Here is a 17,341-nt window from a genome sequence, read left to right on the forward strand (position 1 = left end):
AGCTTCAGGGTAAATTTTAAAGGAATCGCCAAATATTATTTGGGTCATTCACTTTTGTACAACGCAAGTTGTTGAAATTTTTATAACGAACTATGATTTTAAATTTTTTCACTTCAATCATGTACAATTGCTACATTCCTACCACACCCTTTGTCCACACCAGCCACATTCTAGAAGGCTTTTGAACTATTATTTATCGTATACAACTGGACCCTTTCTCAAATTCTCTCACTCATTATATTATTTTCAATGTATTTAATTTTCTATTTTATTTACAATAATTAGAGTATTACATCTAAAATATTTTTTCATTTGTAAATGTACGAAATAAATTGATTTTAGATTTCAGAGATTATTGTATGTTTTGCAGATAGTAAGTCATAAAGAAATAGTTTTGCTGTCGAACTTCTCTGATACTTTTTACAGTCGTTCAAGTAAGAATTGATGAGATAGATATACATATTCTGTTCTAAAACTTATACACCCATTTTTTCATCAATTGGTTTCACTTTTTGTTATATTAATTTCCCGTTTATTTTCTTAATAAATTTTCCCTTGTCCTCCTATTAGCTGCTGAACTCAGATTACCATTATAACTAACATTCACTTGTGTCTAAAGACGGGCAAGATGTAGTTAACTGTGTGTATGAGTATCTCCAATGTTTCCCGAAATTTCCACTCGCTTTTTCACTATATTTGCATTTTCATAGCTTTACTGATTGACTAATATTTCTTATATAACAATTTTTTAACTATCAGTTTGATTTTCAAGGTTGTATATAAACTATTCGTTATGTAATGAGAGGTTCAAATATTTTGAAAACAAAACAACGTATTACAATGAAGAAAAGTTCGTTTTATTGAAGGCAACTTATGCGTGGATTAATGTTTAATAAATCCGTTGGTGATGTGTTTCCGAATATATTCTAATGGCATAATCACAACAATAGAACTAATTATAGTAATTAAAGTAGCTGAAGTAATTTTTATTTTAGTTTATAAAACGCTCCATGATAATACCAGTTGTATCAAATATTCTTTCAAAGTCCATCCATATCCTCATAAATTTGACATGTGTCTTAAACAAATTGTCGAATCGTAGGTTCGAAGACAGGTGTATTATACGCTTTCTTTATAGATAACAACATGCCAGCTGTTTCAAATATAGAGAATTTGAATAATTGCCCTAGTAGTTTTTGATCTTCTTTTCGCATGCTTGTATGTCACGAAAAGATTTTTCTTTTTTGATATGCTGAATAATTGGTTATAGTTTGTAGACTGTAAGACCGAAACTTTATTATCTATTAAATATTGAAAATGTGATATAAATTTGGCGATGAAATCAAGCCCTTGGACACATTATTTCTAAACATACTTGATATGAGTTTAAGAGCTAATTATTCCTATTTGAAATGTGTTCTAAACATCCTCAAAACATGTATTTCATTCCCAACCAAAGTCACTTTCTACAGTAATAACTTAAGATTCCATCTCTTGATAATAGAAAATACCTTAAGCTCATTTTAATACGGGGCGAAGAAAAAATTTAGTTTTCATGATTATACGGTGCGGATATTCAGTCTTACACCCCTAGCAATCTATTTTGGACAAAGATGAAAAATCCTCAAAACTGTGAATTTCTATTTCAATTGAGGTGTCATCGATTTTATCCCCTACCCTACCCTTCGTAGGAAAAAGTTCAAAAAACAGAACTTGAAAATGTATTATCACACTTTGCTTTAATTTAATAACTATCCAAAAATGTCACACAGGTTTTTAGAACGTATGGTGCCCGTGGTTAGAACACTTTTCAAAAATCTAGTTGATAAGTCAAAAAACCAAGCGTTTATCAATAATTCATTATAAATAATACTAACAAGAACAAAATAACATTTAAAACTTGCAATTTGGTGACTCTTTTATCCATAACTATCAAAATGGTACAGCCTCGTGGTTTAGCAAAAAAATGTGAAGCAGTTTTAATATTTAGTGAAGCGGACCGTAATTACCATAAAGCTATGAGAATATTTAATGAACGTTTACCAGATCGTCCAATTGATCGACATTATTATAGAATATAGACTGTTTGTCTCATATATGATGCACGAATTGATTAGATGGTGATCCAGATCGATGACTGCAAGATTGCGAAGCTATGGATAAGAGTATTTCACAAGATCCAAATTATTTAAAACATATTTGTCTTTCCTATGAAGCTAGATTTGTTTAACGGCCACGTATATCGACAAAACGTCAAATATTGATCTGACGGAAACCCAATTTCGGAATAAATTAAATGTTTGAGCAGGATCATATTATAGACCTTTTCGACGGAAATTTAACGGGAGAAACCTATCTTAACCTGTTCACAGACACAAGTAGTCCCTGCAATGAATGATGTAGTTAGAAACAATCCAGACGAATTCATTCAGGATATTATTTTTCAGAAGGGCGGAGCTCCATCTTATTTCCCTGCTCGAGTTTCTTAAATAATTTGTATCTGAGAAGATGGATTGGGCATCGTAGATTCATTTGATGGCTATCAAGAGTAGCAGATCTAGATTTTTACCTAAGGGGTTATCATAAATCCAAAGTATATGTCAGCCATTTGACGATACTTGCTGAACTCCATCAAATAATAATGGAAGAATGTTATAGGATTGATATTCAGATCCTACAAAAAGGAGGTAACGAAATAAATTATCTACTTCTGCCAGGAAGTAAATGGAGATTATTTCAAGCATATCCTGTAATAGATGAAGTTTTCTTTAGGAGTTCCTTTAATTTCAAAGAATCAAATGTAATATATTATTTTTTGATAATTTTTATTTCATTCAAATTTAAAAATTACACATTTTTGAGTTTTAAAGAATCTGAGGGGGTAGCTGACAAGGATAGGTGGTAAAAGGGGTAACAATTTTTTGTATGGTATAAAATACCTCGATTAAAATAAAGATTGACGGTTCGTGAATTTTTCATTTCGTCTAGTTCATGGGTTCATTGATTTTGCAAAGGTCGCGAAGATTTATGACTCTTACGCATTTATGAATAAATTTAAGCATTTTTTTTCTAATTATTCTGGTTAATCATCTCATTACAACTGTCATTGTTTGGTTAATAGTATATTTATATTATATATATATATATAATAATATATCAAACCTTTATCTTTTTTATTTATCATTAGCCATTTTTCCACGAATAATCTTTATTTTGTTCTGTATTTCAACAGTTGTTGTATTCGGTGGTTCAAGCTTTGTATTGTAAATAATTTCAGTAAAAATATCAGATAATTCATGCTGACTAATTTTACGTTATAAAGTTCGTACTATTATTCCAACAGTGTTGCCAGTAAACCTGTTTAAACTGGAGATGATTCTCCCTCAATTAAAAATCATATTTCGTATTTTTGTATGTATATCTATCTATAGCTCGTAATAACAATAAATCTTAAACGAACTGGAGTCGGTGAGAACTATATGTGGTGAAACACCCAAGCCATTTTACATAAAATATTAATTATTTCCACGATCGGAACACAAAGTGCATTATGTTTACCCTCTCATTGTTGTGCAGACTCACTCACATTCGCAATGCAGCCTTAATAACGCATAGGGGGAGTGTTTCCGAGAGGTTCGTTCGTCTGCAGCTGCTTGTATGTCAGCCTATCTATTTTTACACGACTGTGACAAATAATTTCGAATATTTTCCTTAGTTTAATCCACTTTTCGAGTATGGAGAGTAGAATAAATTGATTTCATATAGAGGAAAAGGATATACGAGTTATATCCACAAAGTAAGTTCAGTTTGGTTATTAAAAAAAGTGTACAGATACAGAAAAAATATTTCTTGTAGAAATATCTCCAATCTACAAAATTCTGCATAGTTTCTGAAATTTTGTAGGCAATTTTCATGGCGTCGTAGCAAAAGTTTTTGTATGACTTCTTCATAGAAGGTTGTCGCCTGTCTTTTGAACATATTTTTCCAGCTCGTTATTATCTTTGAATCCTTCCACCAAGGAAAGATTTTAGGTGTAAGAAGAGATGACAGTCTCTAGGAGGTCCGTGCTGTACGGATCAAACACGCCCCAGCGAAATAAGTGACTAATAGCTTGGCTGATAGAGGTATCCACTTATCAGATCCTAAATTCAGATGTACAGCTATATAAACGATAAAATAATTATCCCGTAAAATGATGATAGTATATTCAAACAAAACAAAAAACAAAAAATTCTGGACATGAGAATAAAATTACTAATAAGAAAATTGATATCACTATTGTAAAAGTTTGAGGTGTTTTCTATGAAATGTTCAAACTAACTTTGATCTCTTCTGTAGGTGATTGAAATATAAATAGTGCGGTACAATGTCCCTAGAGAGTCAGAGAAATAAAACAGGAAATTTAGGAAAAACTACAGGAGCACGCTAGCGAGGAAGGGAACAAAAGATAAACGAATTAGACTCGCAGAAACCCGTTCTCGCCATATGTCACATATCGAAAGTACTTAGAGAAGTTATGAAACCATTGCCGCCGATACACGAAAAAAGAAAAAAAACAGAAGTGCTAAAAAACACCCAGGAAATTCAGTTAACACAGTATGTTGAGGACGAAACACTTCCTATAGAGATAGTAACAAGCGGATATCATCATGATGAGAAAACCCGGAAAAGATCCCGCAAAACTGTAGACCGATCAGTTTGCTACTTGTCATGAATAAAATCGCAGAGAGAGTGATATTGAGGATTCTGAACGAACAAACGAGAGTTCTGAATACATTACCAGCAGATCAGTTCGGCTTTAAAAGTAATCACAGCAAATCTTGAAACTTGTAGAATAAACTACTCAAGGTTTCAACCAGAATGAGGGCTTGTTTTACATGATGAAAGACGAAACACAAAGACTTTTATGAAACTCCTGAAGACCTACCTCAAGGATAGAAAGTTTCAGGTGAAGGTGGTAAACGAAAAATCGATAGTCGGAGAACAGCAGGCGGAAGTACCGCAGGGAGCGGTATTATTACCAATGTTGTATGTATATACATAGTGGACGTCCCAAAGAAGGAGAACCCATGATAGCGCTGTATATGGACGCAATTTCAACTGTTCTTCGTCATCAACTTGAGCTATTTCGCTTTTAACCAACCACCATAAACAGATTTTAATATTTCTTGAGGTTTTTGATAATTTTTTTAACCATTTTTCAAGAAAATCGTGCCAAAACGAAACGGTTCCAAACCTGTCTCAACAGATGAGAATATAAGACCTATTTGAAAAGGTGCAACATAAGTAATGCTGTTATGAAAAATAATCCACTGTATTTTTTGATCACATCTAAAATAATCGATAAGCCTCCTTCCTTACAGAATTTTTCACTCATAAAATATACTAGAGTTGTTTATTGAACAATATTTTATTTTGAATGTACTTCAATATAATTTCTTGATACACTATTCTGATTACGAAACAACTAACAATATTCCTTACTACATAAATATCAAATATCTGGCCTTGTGAATATTCGATGGTACGCTTAATAAAGCTTCAGATAAACTTATGAAGTGTTAGTTCCCTGTAGACCTTCTGTTAGATCGTAAGTTATTCAAGTATGAACATAAACTGGTGGACATATGTTGTTTATACAGAGTTTCTTACCGCGTTTTTTAACTTGATTGATAAAAAGTTGGGCAATGTGCTAACACATGGCTTGCCTTGACTACCAGTGAAATATTATTGTGTTATATTTAGTGTCCAGTGCTTCACTATTTAGCGTTAATTCATATAATAAAGAGTTATTATGTTGAGGTAAACACCATTAACTTGAATTTTTACATTTTAATTTCCCATATCGATATATTAGGTATATAGGTAGGTACCTATATAGGGAATGAATAATATTTTATCCACGACTGTTGTATAATATACCCATTATATTTCTGCTTGCTCCATCTTAATGATATCCATTAATCACTGCTTTCATATGCTTTGTCACAAAAAATCGGATTTTATAATTTTATCACTTAAAATACAAACTACTAAATATATTCGATTTAGTACGCATAAAAAATTAAATAAATTGATTTTTATACCAGATTTGAACCCGGAACCTCTAGTTTGAAGCCACGCAGCATAATCACTGAGCTGTCAGCGACAGTGCATAAGATGAAATACTTTTTGAAACAATTAATTTTTAAACAAACCTGTCAACATTATTGTGTGTTTAGATTTCTCACTGTTTTAATATTCTATGTCAAATTATGATGAAAAATCCAACTAAAAAAGACATAGAAAATTAAAGTGGCTCTTCCTTAATACCACCAGAAATTTTGAACTGGCAATATTAGTAATGAAATTCATGAATAATAACCTCCATTATAGACTAGTGAATAATATACTGTTAAAAGGTTATTACGTTATGTTTTGTTATTATACATTCATTAGTAAGAGTTGATATTTTACACATAAAATTCTCAACACAAAATATGAAGATTTAAACTTCAATAGAACATGACTCTAATCTTATATACAGGGTATTTCAAATCAAAATGTAAAAATTGGTTTTAAATGTTTCTTCAAACCTATTTTTGTTAAGGTGTAGTATCCGCCCTTTATTAAACAAGTTCGAAAGGGGCAACTAAAGTTTTTTCTTCCTGCATTTTATGCGATTTGCTGTTTTAATGTTTATTATCAATAAAATCAGTACGATGTGACCTAATCAAAACAATCTGTTTATAACAATTGTTTAATTATTGGTTTCCATTCAATTAGTTTGTTAATTATTTTGGTAAATTTTCTGATTTCAAAAAATATTGTTGATTAGTTATGAAATTGATTTATTTGATTCCCCCACCTTATGCGTATACAGGGTGAGTCATGAGGAACTTTACATACTTCTAACGTATGTAGAGTCACTCAGGAAAGATATTATGTGGCTACAAAAAAGTGTCAACTCCTCTTTTTCATTAATTTACATGGCGATTTGTGAAATTGGCCATAAATATCAATTGACTATAGTGTTTACACAAGTCGGAATATATGGCCTATGAACTTTTTCATAAAAGTTACCTCAGGACTAAAGTCTATGAAACAGTACAGAGCCTACTTGCCGCGCAGTTATGGAAAAGGTGAGTTATCGTTTACAGGTACATCTACAACGAAATGGAGCACCTTTGGATAGAATGATTTAAAAAAAAACAATTCCTCTCCAATCTACATATTACCTACCATACAATCAAAAAATTTTCGTTAAAATTCGAACGCGGGCCGCGAATTTTATCACCCCCGATCTAATGTATTCCCAGTTGTAATATTTCTTATTCGAAAATTACTCGCTTATTTTTAACTACTATAACATTCCCATAAAACCACTATTTTTGTAAAACTAAGTACTTCTGATGGGATATTCTAATCCTCCACCCTAAGTGCCGGTTGTGAGAATTTCACAGGAAATGACCTCTTAGAAGGGTTCTTCAACCATGTATCATTACTTCAACAGCGTATGTCACTAATATCACAAAAACCGGATTAAATTAAAAGAATGATATTTTTATTACTTTATTATTTTCCATAATAAATTAACAGTACAAATTTTGAATTACCTAACTTACGACAATCAATAATACATCTGCACTACTTTTTGCTTTTTCCAACTTTTTATTGTATCCAAAGCCTTTGTATCGTGTTGTCGTAGAAACCCCACAATTTTATTATTATTCCAGAATTACGGACGTGTGGAATGGGTCGAATGATTAGTCCGCGTGGGAACAAAACTCGATTTTAGTTCTCAAATTAGTTGCGACACGAGACTTCGCAAAGAATATAAACTTATAGAAAAAGAATCGGGATCGGCGAATCGTAATATGATATTCTGATTAGTCAGCTGTATTCGTTTTATGATGAAGTAAGACTTTTCAAAATAAAAAGATACTCAATACATAGGAGAAAGAAATGATTTAATGATGTAAGTGAATATGGAAATAAATTAATTGTAGGGTGAAGTGTAATAATTGTTTGATGAATTTGGGTATAGTTTCTCCTAATAATCTTGAACTATTTGGGTGACGACGGTTGCTATATCTATATTTCTGACTTAACAATAAAAAAAAACAAGTATATGTAAGGGATCTAGTTATATTGCTTTTTAAAATATTCTATTTTATTATTACTACATTTAACAAGCGCTCAAACCAATTTTCAATTAAATCGATCATTATCATATTCTAAAACGTACATTTTTGGTTAATATGAAATTACATTATTTTCATTTTGATAATTAAAAAAAATTATAAACGTTGTTGGAGTTCTCAAATGACTGATTAAACCATATGTTATCAAGGATTCTATAAAAACTAGAAGAATTCAAATTATTAATTTAAATTAGTATTTATTTTCTCTAGAATACATCTAGATTTTTCCAACATTGTTTCTTAAAACAGTTCGATGTCAGCAACCATTTCGGTAGTTGGCTAAAAATGTCTTCAAGTGTTACATCACTCATAAGTCATGTTGCTGACACACAAATGGCGCTGCCATTGTCAAATTCATATGACTTTCAATGCCAATATTGTTTATGAGCTATTTATGTTTTCTCTTATTTTCTGCCGCCTTACCCTATCTGGTACCCTTTTTTTTATTATTTATTTTTCATACTGAAATTTAGTGATTTAACACACTTTTCTTACTTGTTGTAGTTAGCTTATTAATACACAAGTTTTGAACCCCAGGTATATTTTCTGTGACATTTACTGACATTTGGATTTAAATCAATCTAACTTTATTTCTTGCACATAATTAAAATTATTTTTTGCCTCTCTATATTGTAAACAACACATTTTGACACTGTTTTAAAGGATGTAAGTAACAATTACCAAAAAAGTATCAATCGCCTTTGACGACGGTTTGTTAGTCGACCACTCGAAGTGACAACAGTAAATTTTCTATTTCATCAATAACGTAAAACTAAGAATGATTCATAAAAATTGAGTAATATTAAATAATATGAATATTAATAGTGCAATCATTAGAATATTAGGAACATTATTTACAAAATTCAAATAAATGTTTTGTCGTTTTGTCTCAATTTGTTGTTTTATAGGAGACTTCTAGTTTCGTTATATTGTAAAAAATTTCATATGCTACTTCCTCGATTTTTCTGGCAGGAGCAACAAACAAGCAATATTTGCTGATTTTTTTTCAACTATTTGGCTGTTTAATAATTAAATTTAAATTAATAATTTAAATTTCTCCGAATTTTTGATAATAAACAGTCTACTCGAGGTTGTTGATAAAATATACAAGTCCAGGAATTTATGCGGAAAGCAATAAATTCTGCTAGAATGAAAAAAAAATCTTAAATACTTCACGAGTTGTAAGTCTATTTACTAATGTAAATAGTAAATTACATCTTTTGTAGTATAAATAACGACTTTGAATAATTTTGATTGCACAGTAAAATAATAGTAATTTATGCAACAAGTTCATGGCACTTTTTTTCACGAATGAGTAAAAAAAGATACTTTATGCACATGTTGCATACGTTATTTTTTCTATAGCCCTATACAAAAAAATAAAATTCAAATTTGGGATATTTTAAGCTCCTACGGTAAATTAGAGTTAATAATGAATTCATAATGATTGAATTGAAAGTTGCATAAAGTGACTCTTTTCTTCACGAATGAGTAAAAAAGATACTTTATGCACATGTTGCATACGTTATTTTTTCTATAGCCCTATACAAAAAAATAAAATTCAAATTTGGGATATTTTAAGCTCCTACGGTAAATTAGAGTTAATAATGAATTCATAATGATTGAATTGAAAGTTGCATAAAGTGACTCTTTTCTTCACGAATGAGTAAAAAAGATACTTTATGCACATGTTGCATACGTTATTTTTTCTATAGCCCTATACAAAAAAATAAAATTCAAATTTGGGATATTTTAAGCTCCTACGGTAAATTAGAGTTAATAATGAATTCATAATGATTGAATTGAAAGTTGCATAAAGTGACTCTTTTCTTCACGAATGAGTAAAAAAGATACTTTATGCACATGTTGCATACGTTATTTTTTCTATAGCCCTATACAAAAAAATAAAATTCAAATTTGGGATATTTTAAGCTCCTACGGTAAATTAGAGTTAATAATGAATTCATAATGATTGAATTGAAAGTTGCATAAAGTGACTCTTTTCTTCACGAATGCGTAAAAAAGATACTTTATGCACATGTTGCATACGTTATTTTTTCTATAGCCCTATACAAAAAAATAAAATTCAAATTTGGGATATTTTAAGCTCCTACGGTAAATTAGAGTTAATAATGAATGCATAATGATTGAATTGAAAGTTGCATAAAGTGACTCTTTTCTTCACGAATGAGTAAAAAAGATACTTTATGCACATGTTGCATACGTTATTTTTTCTATAGCCCTATACAAAAAAATAAAATTCAAATTTGGGATATTTTAAGCTCCTACGGTAAATTAGAGTTAATAATGAATGCATAATGATTGAATTGAAAGTTGCATAAAGTGACTCTTTTCTTCACGAATGAGTAAAAAAGATACTTTATGCACATGTTGCATACGTTATTTTTTCTATAGCCCTATACAAAAAAATAAAATTCAAATTTGGGATATTTTAAGCTCCTACGGTAAATTAGAGTTAATAATGAATGCATAATGATTGAATTGAAAGTTGCATAAAGTGACTCTTTTCTTCACGAATGAGTAAAAAAGATACTTTATGCACATGTTGCATACGTTATTTTTTCTATAGCCCTATACAAAAAAATAAAATTCAAATTTGGGATATTTTAAGCTCCTACGGTAAATTAGAGTTAATAATGAATGCATAATGATTGAATTGAAAGTTGCATAAAGTGACTCTTTTCTTCACGAATGAGTAAAAAAGATACTTTATGCACATGTTGCATACGTTATTTTTTCTATAGCCCTATACAAAAAAATAAAATTCAAATTTGGGATATTTTAAGCTCCTACGGTAAATTAGAGTTAATAATGAATTCATAATGATTGAATTGAAAGTTGCATAAAGTGACTCTTTTCTTCACGAATGAGTAAAAAAGATACTTTATGCACATGTTGCATACGTTATTTTTTCTATAGCCCTATACAAAAAAATAAAATTCAAATTTGGGATATTTTAAGCTCCTACGGTAAATTAGAGTTAATAATGAATTCATAATGATTGAATTGAAAGTTGCATAAAGTGACTCTTTTCTTCACGAATGAGTAAAAAAGATACTTTATGCACATGTTGCATACGTTATTTTTTCTATAGCCCTATACAAAAAAATAAAATTCAAATTTGGGATATTTTAAGCTCCTACGGTAAATTAGAGTTAATAATGAATTCATAATGATTGAATTGAAAGTTGCATAAAGTGACTCTTTTCTTCACGAATGCGTAAAAAAGATACTTTATGCACATGTTGCATACGTTATTTTTTCTATAGCCCTATACAAAAAAATAAAATTCAAATTTGGGATATTTTAAGCTCCTACGGTAAATTAGAGTTAATAATGAATGCATAATAATTGAATTGAAAGTTGCATAAAGTGACTCTTTTCTTCACGAATGAGTAAAAAAGATACTTTATGCACATGTTGCATACGGTATTTTTTCTATAGCCCTGTGCAAAAAAATAAAATTCAAATTTGGGATATTTTAAGCTCCTACGGTAAATTAGCGTTAATAATGAATGCATAATGATGAAAGTTGCATAAAGTGGCACTTTTCTTCACGAATGAGTAAAAAAGATACTTTATGCACATGTTACTAAATGATATATTTTTGTTTCACCTCGCAATGTGAATATTGAAAACGCAGTTGTTGGCTTGACTTTGTGAATTATGTCTATTTTATTACCACATGAATCTTCATTTAAGTAGCGGTTTAAAAAACTGCTGTTATTGGTTCCTTATAAAATTCGAAGCACAATTTATTTTTGTGTTGATAAAATCGCTCACATACCCTTCGGCAACAGCAGTGGATTTCCTTCCTCCATGTTATTCCAATTGAAGAATGTCTCCACACGAATCAACTAGAAACGATGTCAAGGTACGTCGAAACTTATGACCTGTATATTCTTCTGGATGTGATAAACTTACATATTGCGCAATAACTGTGAGACCCCGACTTGTATGCGTTTTTGAATCTGGAATCATGATTAGCACATCCAACTATTCTCAGTATTTTACGAACAAGCTGGCGAAATGGGTCCTTAGGCCGGCCCTATCCAGCTACAATGGAATTTTAAAATTCGGCGATTTCGCGCGACTCCTTCAATCTATTTTTTATACATATACTTTGTGGAATTCTATTTGTGGTATATAAATAAGTTTATGTAGCGCAGTAAGTTAGTTTTAAATAAATAGTCGTAGTGAATAGAATTAATTAGCAAAGTGATATTTATAAGTAAATTATTATAGTTAAGTGTATTGTATAGTGCGTAAGAGACAGTGCTTATTAATTTACGCCAGGAATAGAAAGATTTTAAATAAATACAAAAAACGTTACAGTATTAATGTAACCTTTGAATTAATAAATAAAATAACAAAACAATTATTAATTATTTAAAACCTTTACCTTAAATGTTAAATGCTTTTAGTTTAGAATAATTGGACCATATATAGAGGACATTCGTTTAGATCTTTCCTCTGGGGTACATATTTCAAACTCTGAATTTTCACCATTTTAACAATAATAATAGAAAGTCACTACTAAATTACGACAAATCAATTTTCTGATTGGAGTCAAATCAATTTATGTCATGTCAAAATCAAAGGTGACTTGATATTTTTTTTTTCAATACAAGTGTGCAATAATCAACTGTGTTACCTTATGTGAAATAAAGTGAACGCTATGGCACTTTTTGGCGCTTTTTTTCCACTCTAACCATAAACAACAGCTTCAAGCGCTAAAAACCGGTGAAATACAAGGTACTTTAAAGATAGGGCGTTGAAATAATATAATATTAATATGCTTTAATTTCAATACCGAGAGTACCGACATTGTTATTTTATGATTCAACTTTTTCAAAAACAAACAACTCATTTCCGTCTTAATATTAGGACTAAAAATTAAACACACGGCTGTGAACTGTACACAAATAATCATTCTCTAAAATGCCGCCAGAGCGACAGAACGAAATTGAATAAACAGTAGTACTTTAAAGGCATATATTTGAAACATTCCATACAAAAATTTTTTACTATCAATCAATATTTTAGTTATAAACTCTAATCTTTGATTTATATTGCGTGTTTTTGGAGAAATTTTTACTTTAGTTTGAAAAAGTAAATTTGGAAATGCCACGGTACTGACATTATAAGTTATTTATGATCGATAACTATAGTCTATTTTTCTGAATGAGAGAGTAATAAAGTGATGAATAAAATGAATCATTCCTAATCCATAGGGGTATCACTTCTCTAAGTAAACAATTAAAATATTTTATCAAGTTATACCTTGAGTATTTTCGTTTGAAATAACATTCAAATAAATATAAATACATTTATACAAATACAATTTATGTGAATATATCGGATGTACACTTATATTTTCATCTAATCAGCCTGCTTATAACTAGCTGCCTATAACACAAGGTATAAAGAACATTGTTTCATACTGTTTATATAGATCATCATCATCATCTATCAGCCATCTTCCATCCACTGCTGGATATAGGCCTCCTCTAGTTTAAACCATCTATCTCTATCTTGAGCTGTATGGATCCAATTTCCTACAATTTTCTTTACATCGTCACTCCATCTTGTTGGCGGCCTGCCTCTACTTCTCTTATCCATTCTTGGCCTCCACTCCAATATTCTTTTCGTCCATCTATTATCCGTCATTCGGGCTACATGGCCTGCCCATTTCCATTTCTTTTGGGCTATAATTTCAATAATGTCCTTAACGTTTGTTCTTCTTCTTATGTTCTCATTTGTAATTCTATCCTTCTCGTAATTCCCAACATTGCCCTTTCCATTGTCCGTTGCGCCACTCTCATCTTTCCTGCAGTTTGTCTCGTGAGGGTAAGCGTCTCTGCCCCATAGGACATCACAGGTATAACACACTGCTCATATACTTTTCTCTTTAGGCTTATTGGTAAGTCTGATTTCAAGGTATTACTCAACTTGCCAAAAGCTATCCATCCTAACTGTATTCGACGCTTTATCTCACACGTTTGGTTATCTCTTCCTAGGTTTATATAGGTATAAGGGTTTAAACTCAGTTTTTTACAACCTTACGTTCATAAAGAATAATTTTAATAGTATGCCTACGTAGAACTACTTCTTATAAATTCAGAATCAGAAGATGAACTGTTGCAACCAATAAAGGCATCGATCATTTCTTTCACATTTTCTTTTCTACTTTAATCGTATGACTAACTGCCCTTTTCCAGTTTTCAGGCTCCACTTGCATTATCCATCACTATTATACAGTTATAAAGAAGAAGATGTATCATTTGTTCGAAACATTCTTTAAAAACATCAGCATTTACGTCCTCATAGTAGCCACCGGAACAAGTGGATGTAAAAGTCGCCTTTAACAAAGTCGTATGATCTGCCGATGTGTACTATTATCAGTCTTCGTCTCTATTTCGTTGGTGGATTTAAACCAGTAGATAATTTATTATAAAAAACATGTTTTTCACTTGTAACAGTTTCATATTTCCAAAATTTATTTGGTTCATTGATCCATATTTCATCTAAATAAAACATATTTTTCTTGGTTTCTCAATTTTTCTGTAGTCCTTAGGTTTTTCTTCTTTATACTATAATATCGTTTCATGCAATTTCTTTCAATATCAATATATTGCATAGGCGAATACTGCACGTTGCTTGACATTATGTCTCTTACCATTGCATCTTGGTTGCCACTGGTCAAAATTCCACAAGTAAAAGTAAACAATTAATTTCCTAACGTCACATTTTATTTAATATTTTGTGGGAGGCTTACAAATTAAAATAACAAAGCTAGGAAAAGTAAACAAGATAAAAGGGATCAGTGCATCACTGGCAATAACTATATTTGCTGCTACCTTGCTTTTGGAGTCTCATGGACAGATAAGAGCACACAAGCGATGTTGGAAAAGGTCCTGGTTAAATAGACAAAGGGAAAACATGAGAATGGATGAAAAAACATTTGAAAAACAAAGAAAAATAAAATAGAAGATTACTAAGAAATCTTTGGCAAGAGACGAAATATCAGAAACTCCTAGAATTGCAACTTGCACGCAATAAAAATGAAAGAATTACCTGAACTTTACCTGCGCATGATTTTGAGCAAGAAATATTACTTCTTGCATTGCATTGCATTGCACGTGTATTGCATCATGAGAAGCGGCCTAAGTAACTATGAGTTACCTAGTAATTTCACCCTCGGTTTCACATCGCTTAGTTTCGATTGAGGTATTTACCATTCGCATTGCTACAATTTTTATACTTTTGATTCTAATAGTGGCTTAAACAAGTTTGCGTTTGTTACAGATTTAAAAGAGATGATTCAGAAATAGATATTAGTGGTAACGAGGACTCGGACGATTCTGGTGGTGGTGAACATCCAGCTAGGTCGAAAAAATCTATTAATAAAGGACGATGGAGCAAAGAAGAGGTAAGTATTATAGTTGATTTAGTGATAGGGTAAAAAATATAAGATATGTTCGTCATTCAAAGGGTTTTTCAACTGATGAGTTTAGGGAAATTAAATACGAATCTTGAAACGAAAATACTGAGTGAAACTTTAAAAGTCGTTATTTTCCATTATATATTCCAACAGAAAAACATCAATTAATGACATTCGAATAAAGCCAATTTTTATATAACAAAAAATATTTATTGATTATGAAAAATATTTCCGAAAGAATGCGATGTACTGATTTTCTATCTCTACCGTGTACGAGGTGTGATAAAAAAATACCGAGAACTAGTTATGTTATTATTATGTTTAAATACGTATAGCAGACTAAGAGCAAAAATCACCTGATCCAAAATTTAATGAGATTGAGATATGTATATACTTTTTGGACCTAAACATTATTACTTTATCACCTAGAAATTCAGAAGCTTACTCATTCCTACTACGCAAGGCTTTAAGCCATCTGCCTCTTTCTTTTACGTTTCAAATTTCTTCAGCATTAAAGAAACTTATTATTTTTTTTTTTTAAGAAAGTATAACAGCTTCAAAATAGGTTACTTTTGTTCTCGGAGTGCGATATGTGCTAATATTATCCTTGACTTTTTGCCATGTTTCACTTTGTTTCCAAAATCCATCAATGTAGAACTTCTGTGGTTTAATGGAAAAAACATGGTGGTGACATTAATTTCCTTCGTCTCCTTTTCAAGAAACTTTTGCAAATATCCGGGCTATACGTTACCGATAGTAGCATTTAAACTTCATAACAAAGTTCAATCAATTTTTAGCGGTGTGGTCTCATGTTGTCGTGGTGGCACACTATACTCACTCTGTTAATCAACTTCAACCGCTTATTTTAAATTGTCTTCTGTAATTTGGTCAATTGTTGACAGTACTGAATTGACCGTTTGAAAAGGCTTCAGAATTTTACAGTATATAATTCCCTTTCAGCTCCATCACACACAGCAGCAGCCTACGTTTTCCGTAGTCTGGCTTCGACAATAATCGTGTTTAACTCTTAATATTTTATTTTTATTGAGAAATGGATTTATTTTATTCCGTTTTAATGCAAATGTCGATACGGTTGAATAAATTTCGTGCAGACTTGAGTCTGCTTGTGTATCTATCTCTTTTTGGATAAATCAAAAATGTTTTATGATTGATGCCCAATGTAACTGTGTTGTTTTAATTGTGTACATGCAGATGTGACCTTCAAACTAATTCCACACGATACGATCCATCATCCTCTAAATAGTCTCCGTCACACTCTACACACTTTTGCCACCTCTCCGGAAGCTTTCGGATGCCTTTTTCCTAACCTAACTATTCGTGCACGTAGATTCTACACATTGTTTTCGAATTGCAGTCCGCAAAGTCGCCAAGTGCTTCTTTCAATGGACCCAATAAATAATAGCATGATGACATATCGGGATTATAATGAGGGTGTTCCAGTGTTTTCCAACCCAATTCGTTCAACATTTCCATGTGTTTTTGGGAGGTTACTATAATACTGCGCGTTCACAGTTCGCTGTTTATTGAGAAAATGAACCGCAATTACTTCTCTAATTTCTCAAAACACGGTACACAACATCTTCGCTGACAGTGTAACCTTCGCTTCAACTGGCACGCCTTTATCTTTTTTCCTCAACTCCATTTTCTCCTTGCTCTTCATACCGCTGCTGGA

General features: G+C 31.2%; 1 protein-coding gene across 11 annotated transcripts in view; it reads left to right on the top strand.

Annotated features, from left to right (window-relative positions):
* The window catches only part of LOC130896465 (myb-related protein A), a 106,463-nt gene that overhangs the window by 46,387 nt on the left and 42,735 nt on the right, over positions 1-17,341 (top strand). For all 11 annotated transcript variants that reach the window (XM_057804604.1, XM_057804606.1, XM_057804608.1 and 8 more), the window contains exon 2: positions 15,513-15,636. In XM_057804604.1, the coding sequence (XP_057660587.1) occupies positions 15,513-15,636 (124 nt within the window). The remainder of the gene's footprint in view (positions 1-15,512; positions 15,637-17,341) is intronic.

Source organism: Diorhabda carinulata, chromosome 7 (assembly GCF_026250575.1).
Source record: "Diorhabda carinulata isolate Delta chromosome 7, icDioCari1.1, whole genome shotgun sequence".
Taxonomy (NCBI): Eukaryota; Metazoa; Arthropoda; class Insecta; order Coleoptera; family Chrysomelidae; genus Diorhabda; species Diorhabda carinulata.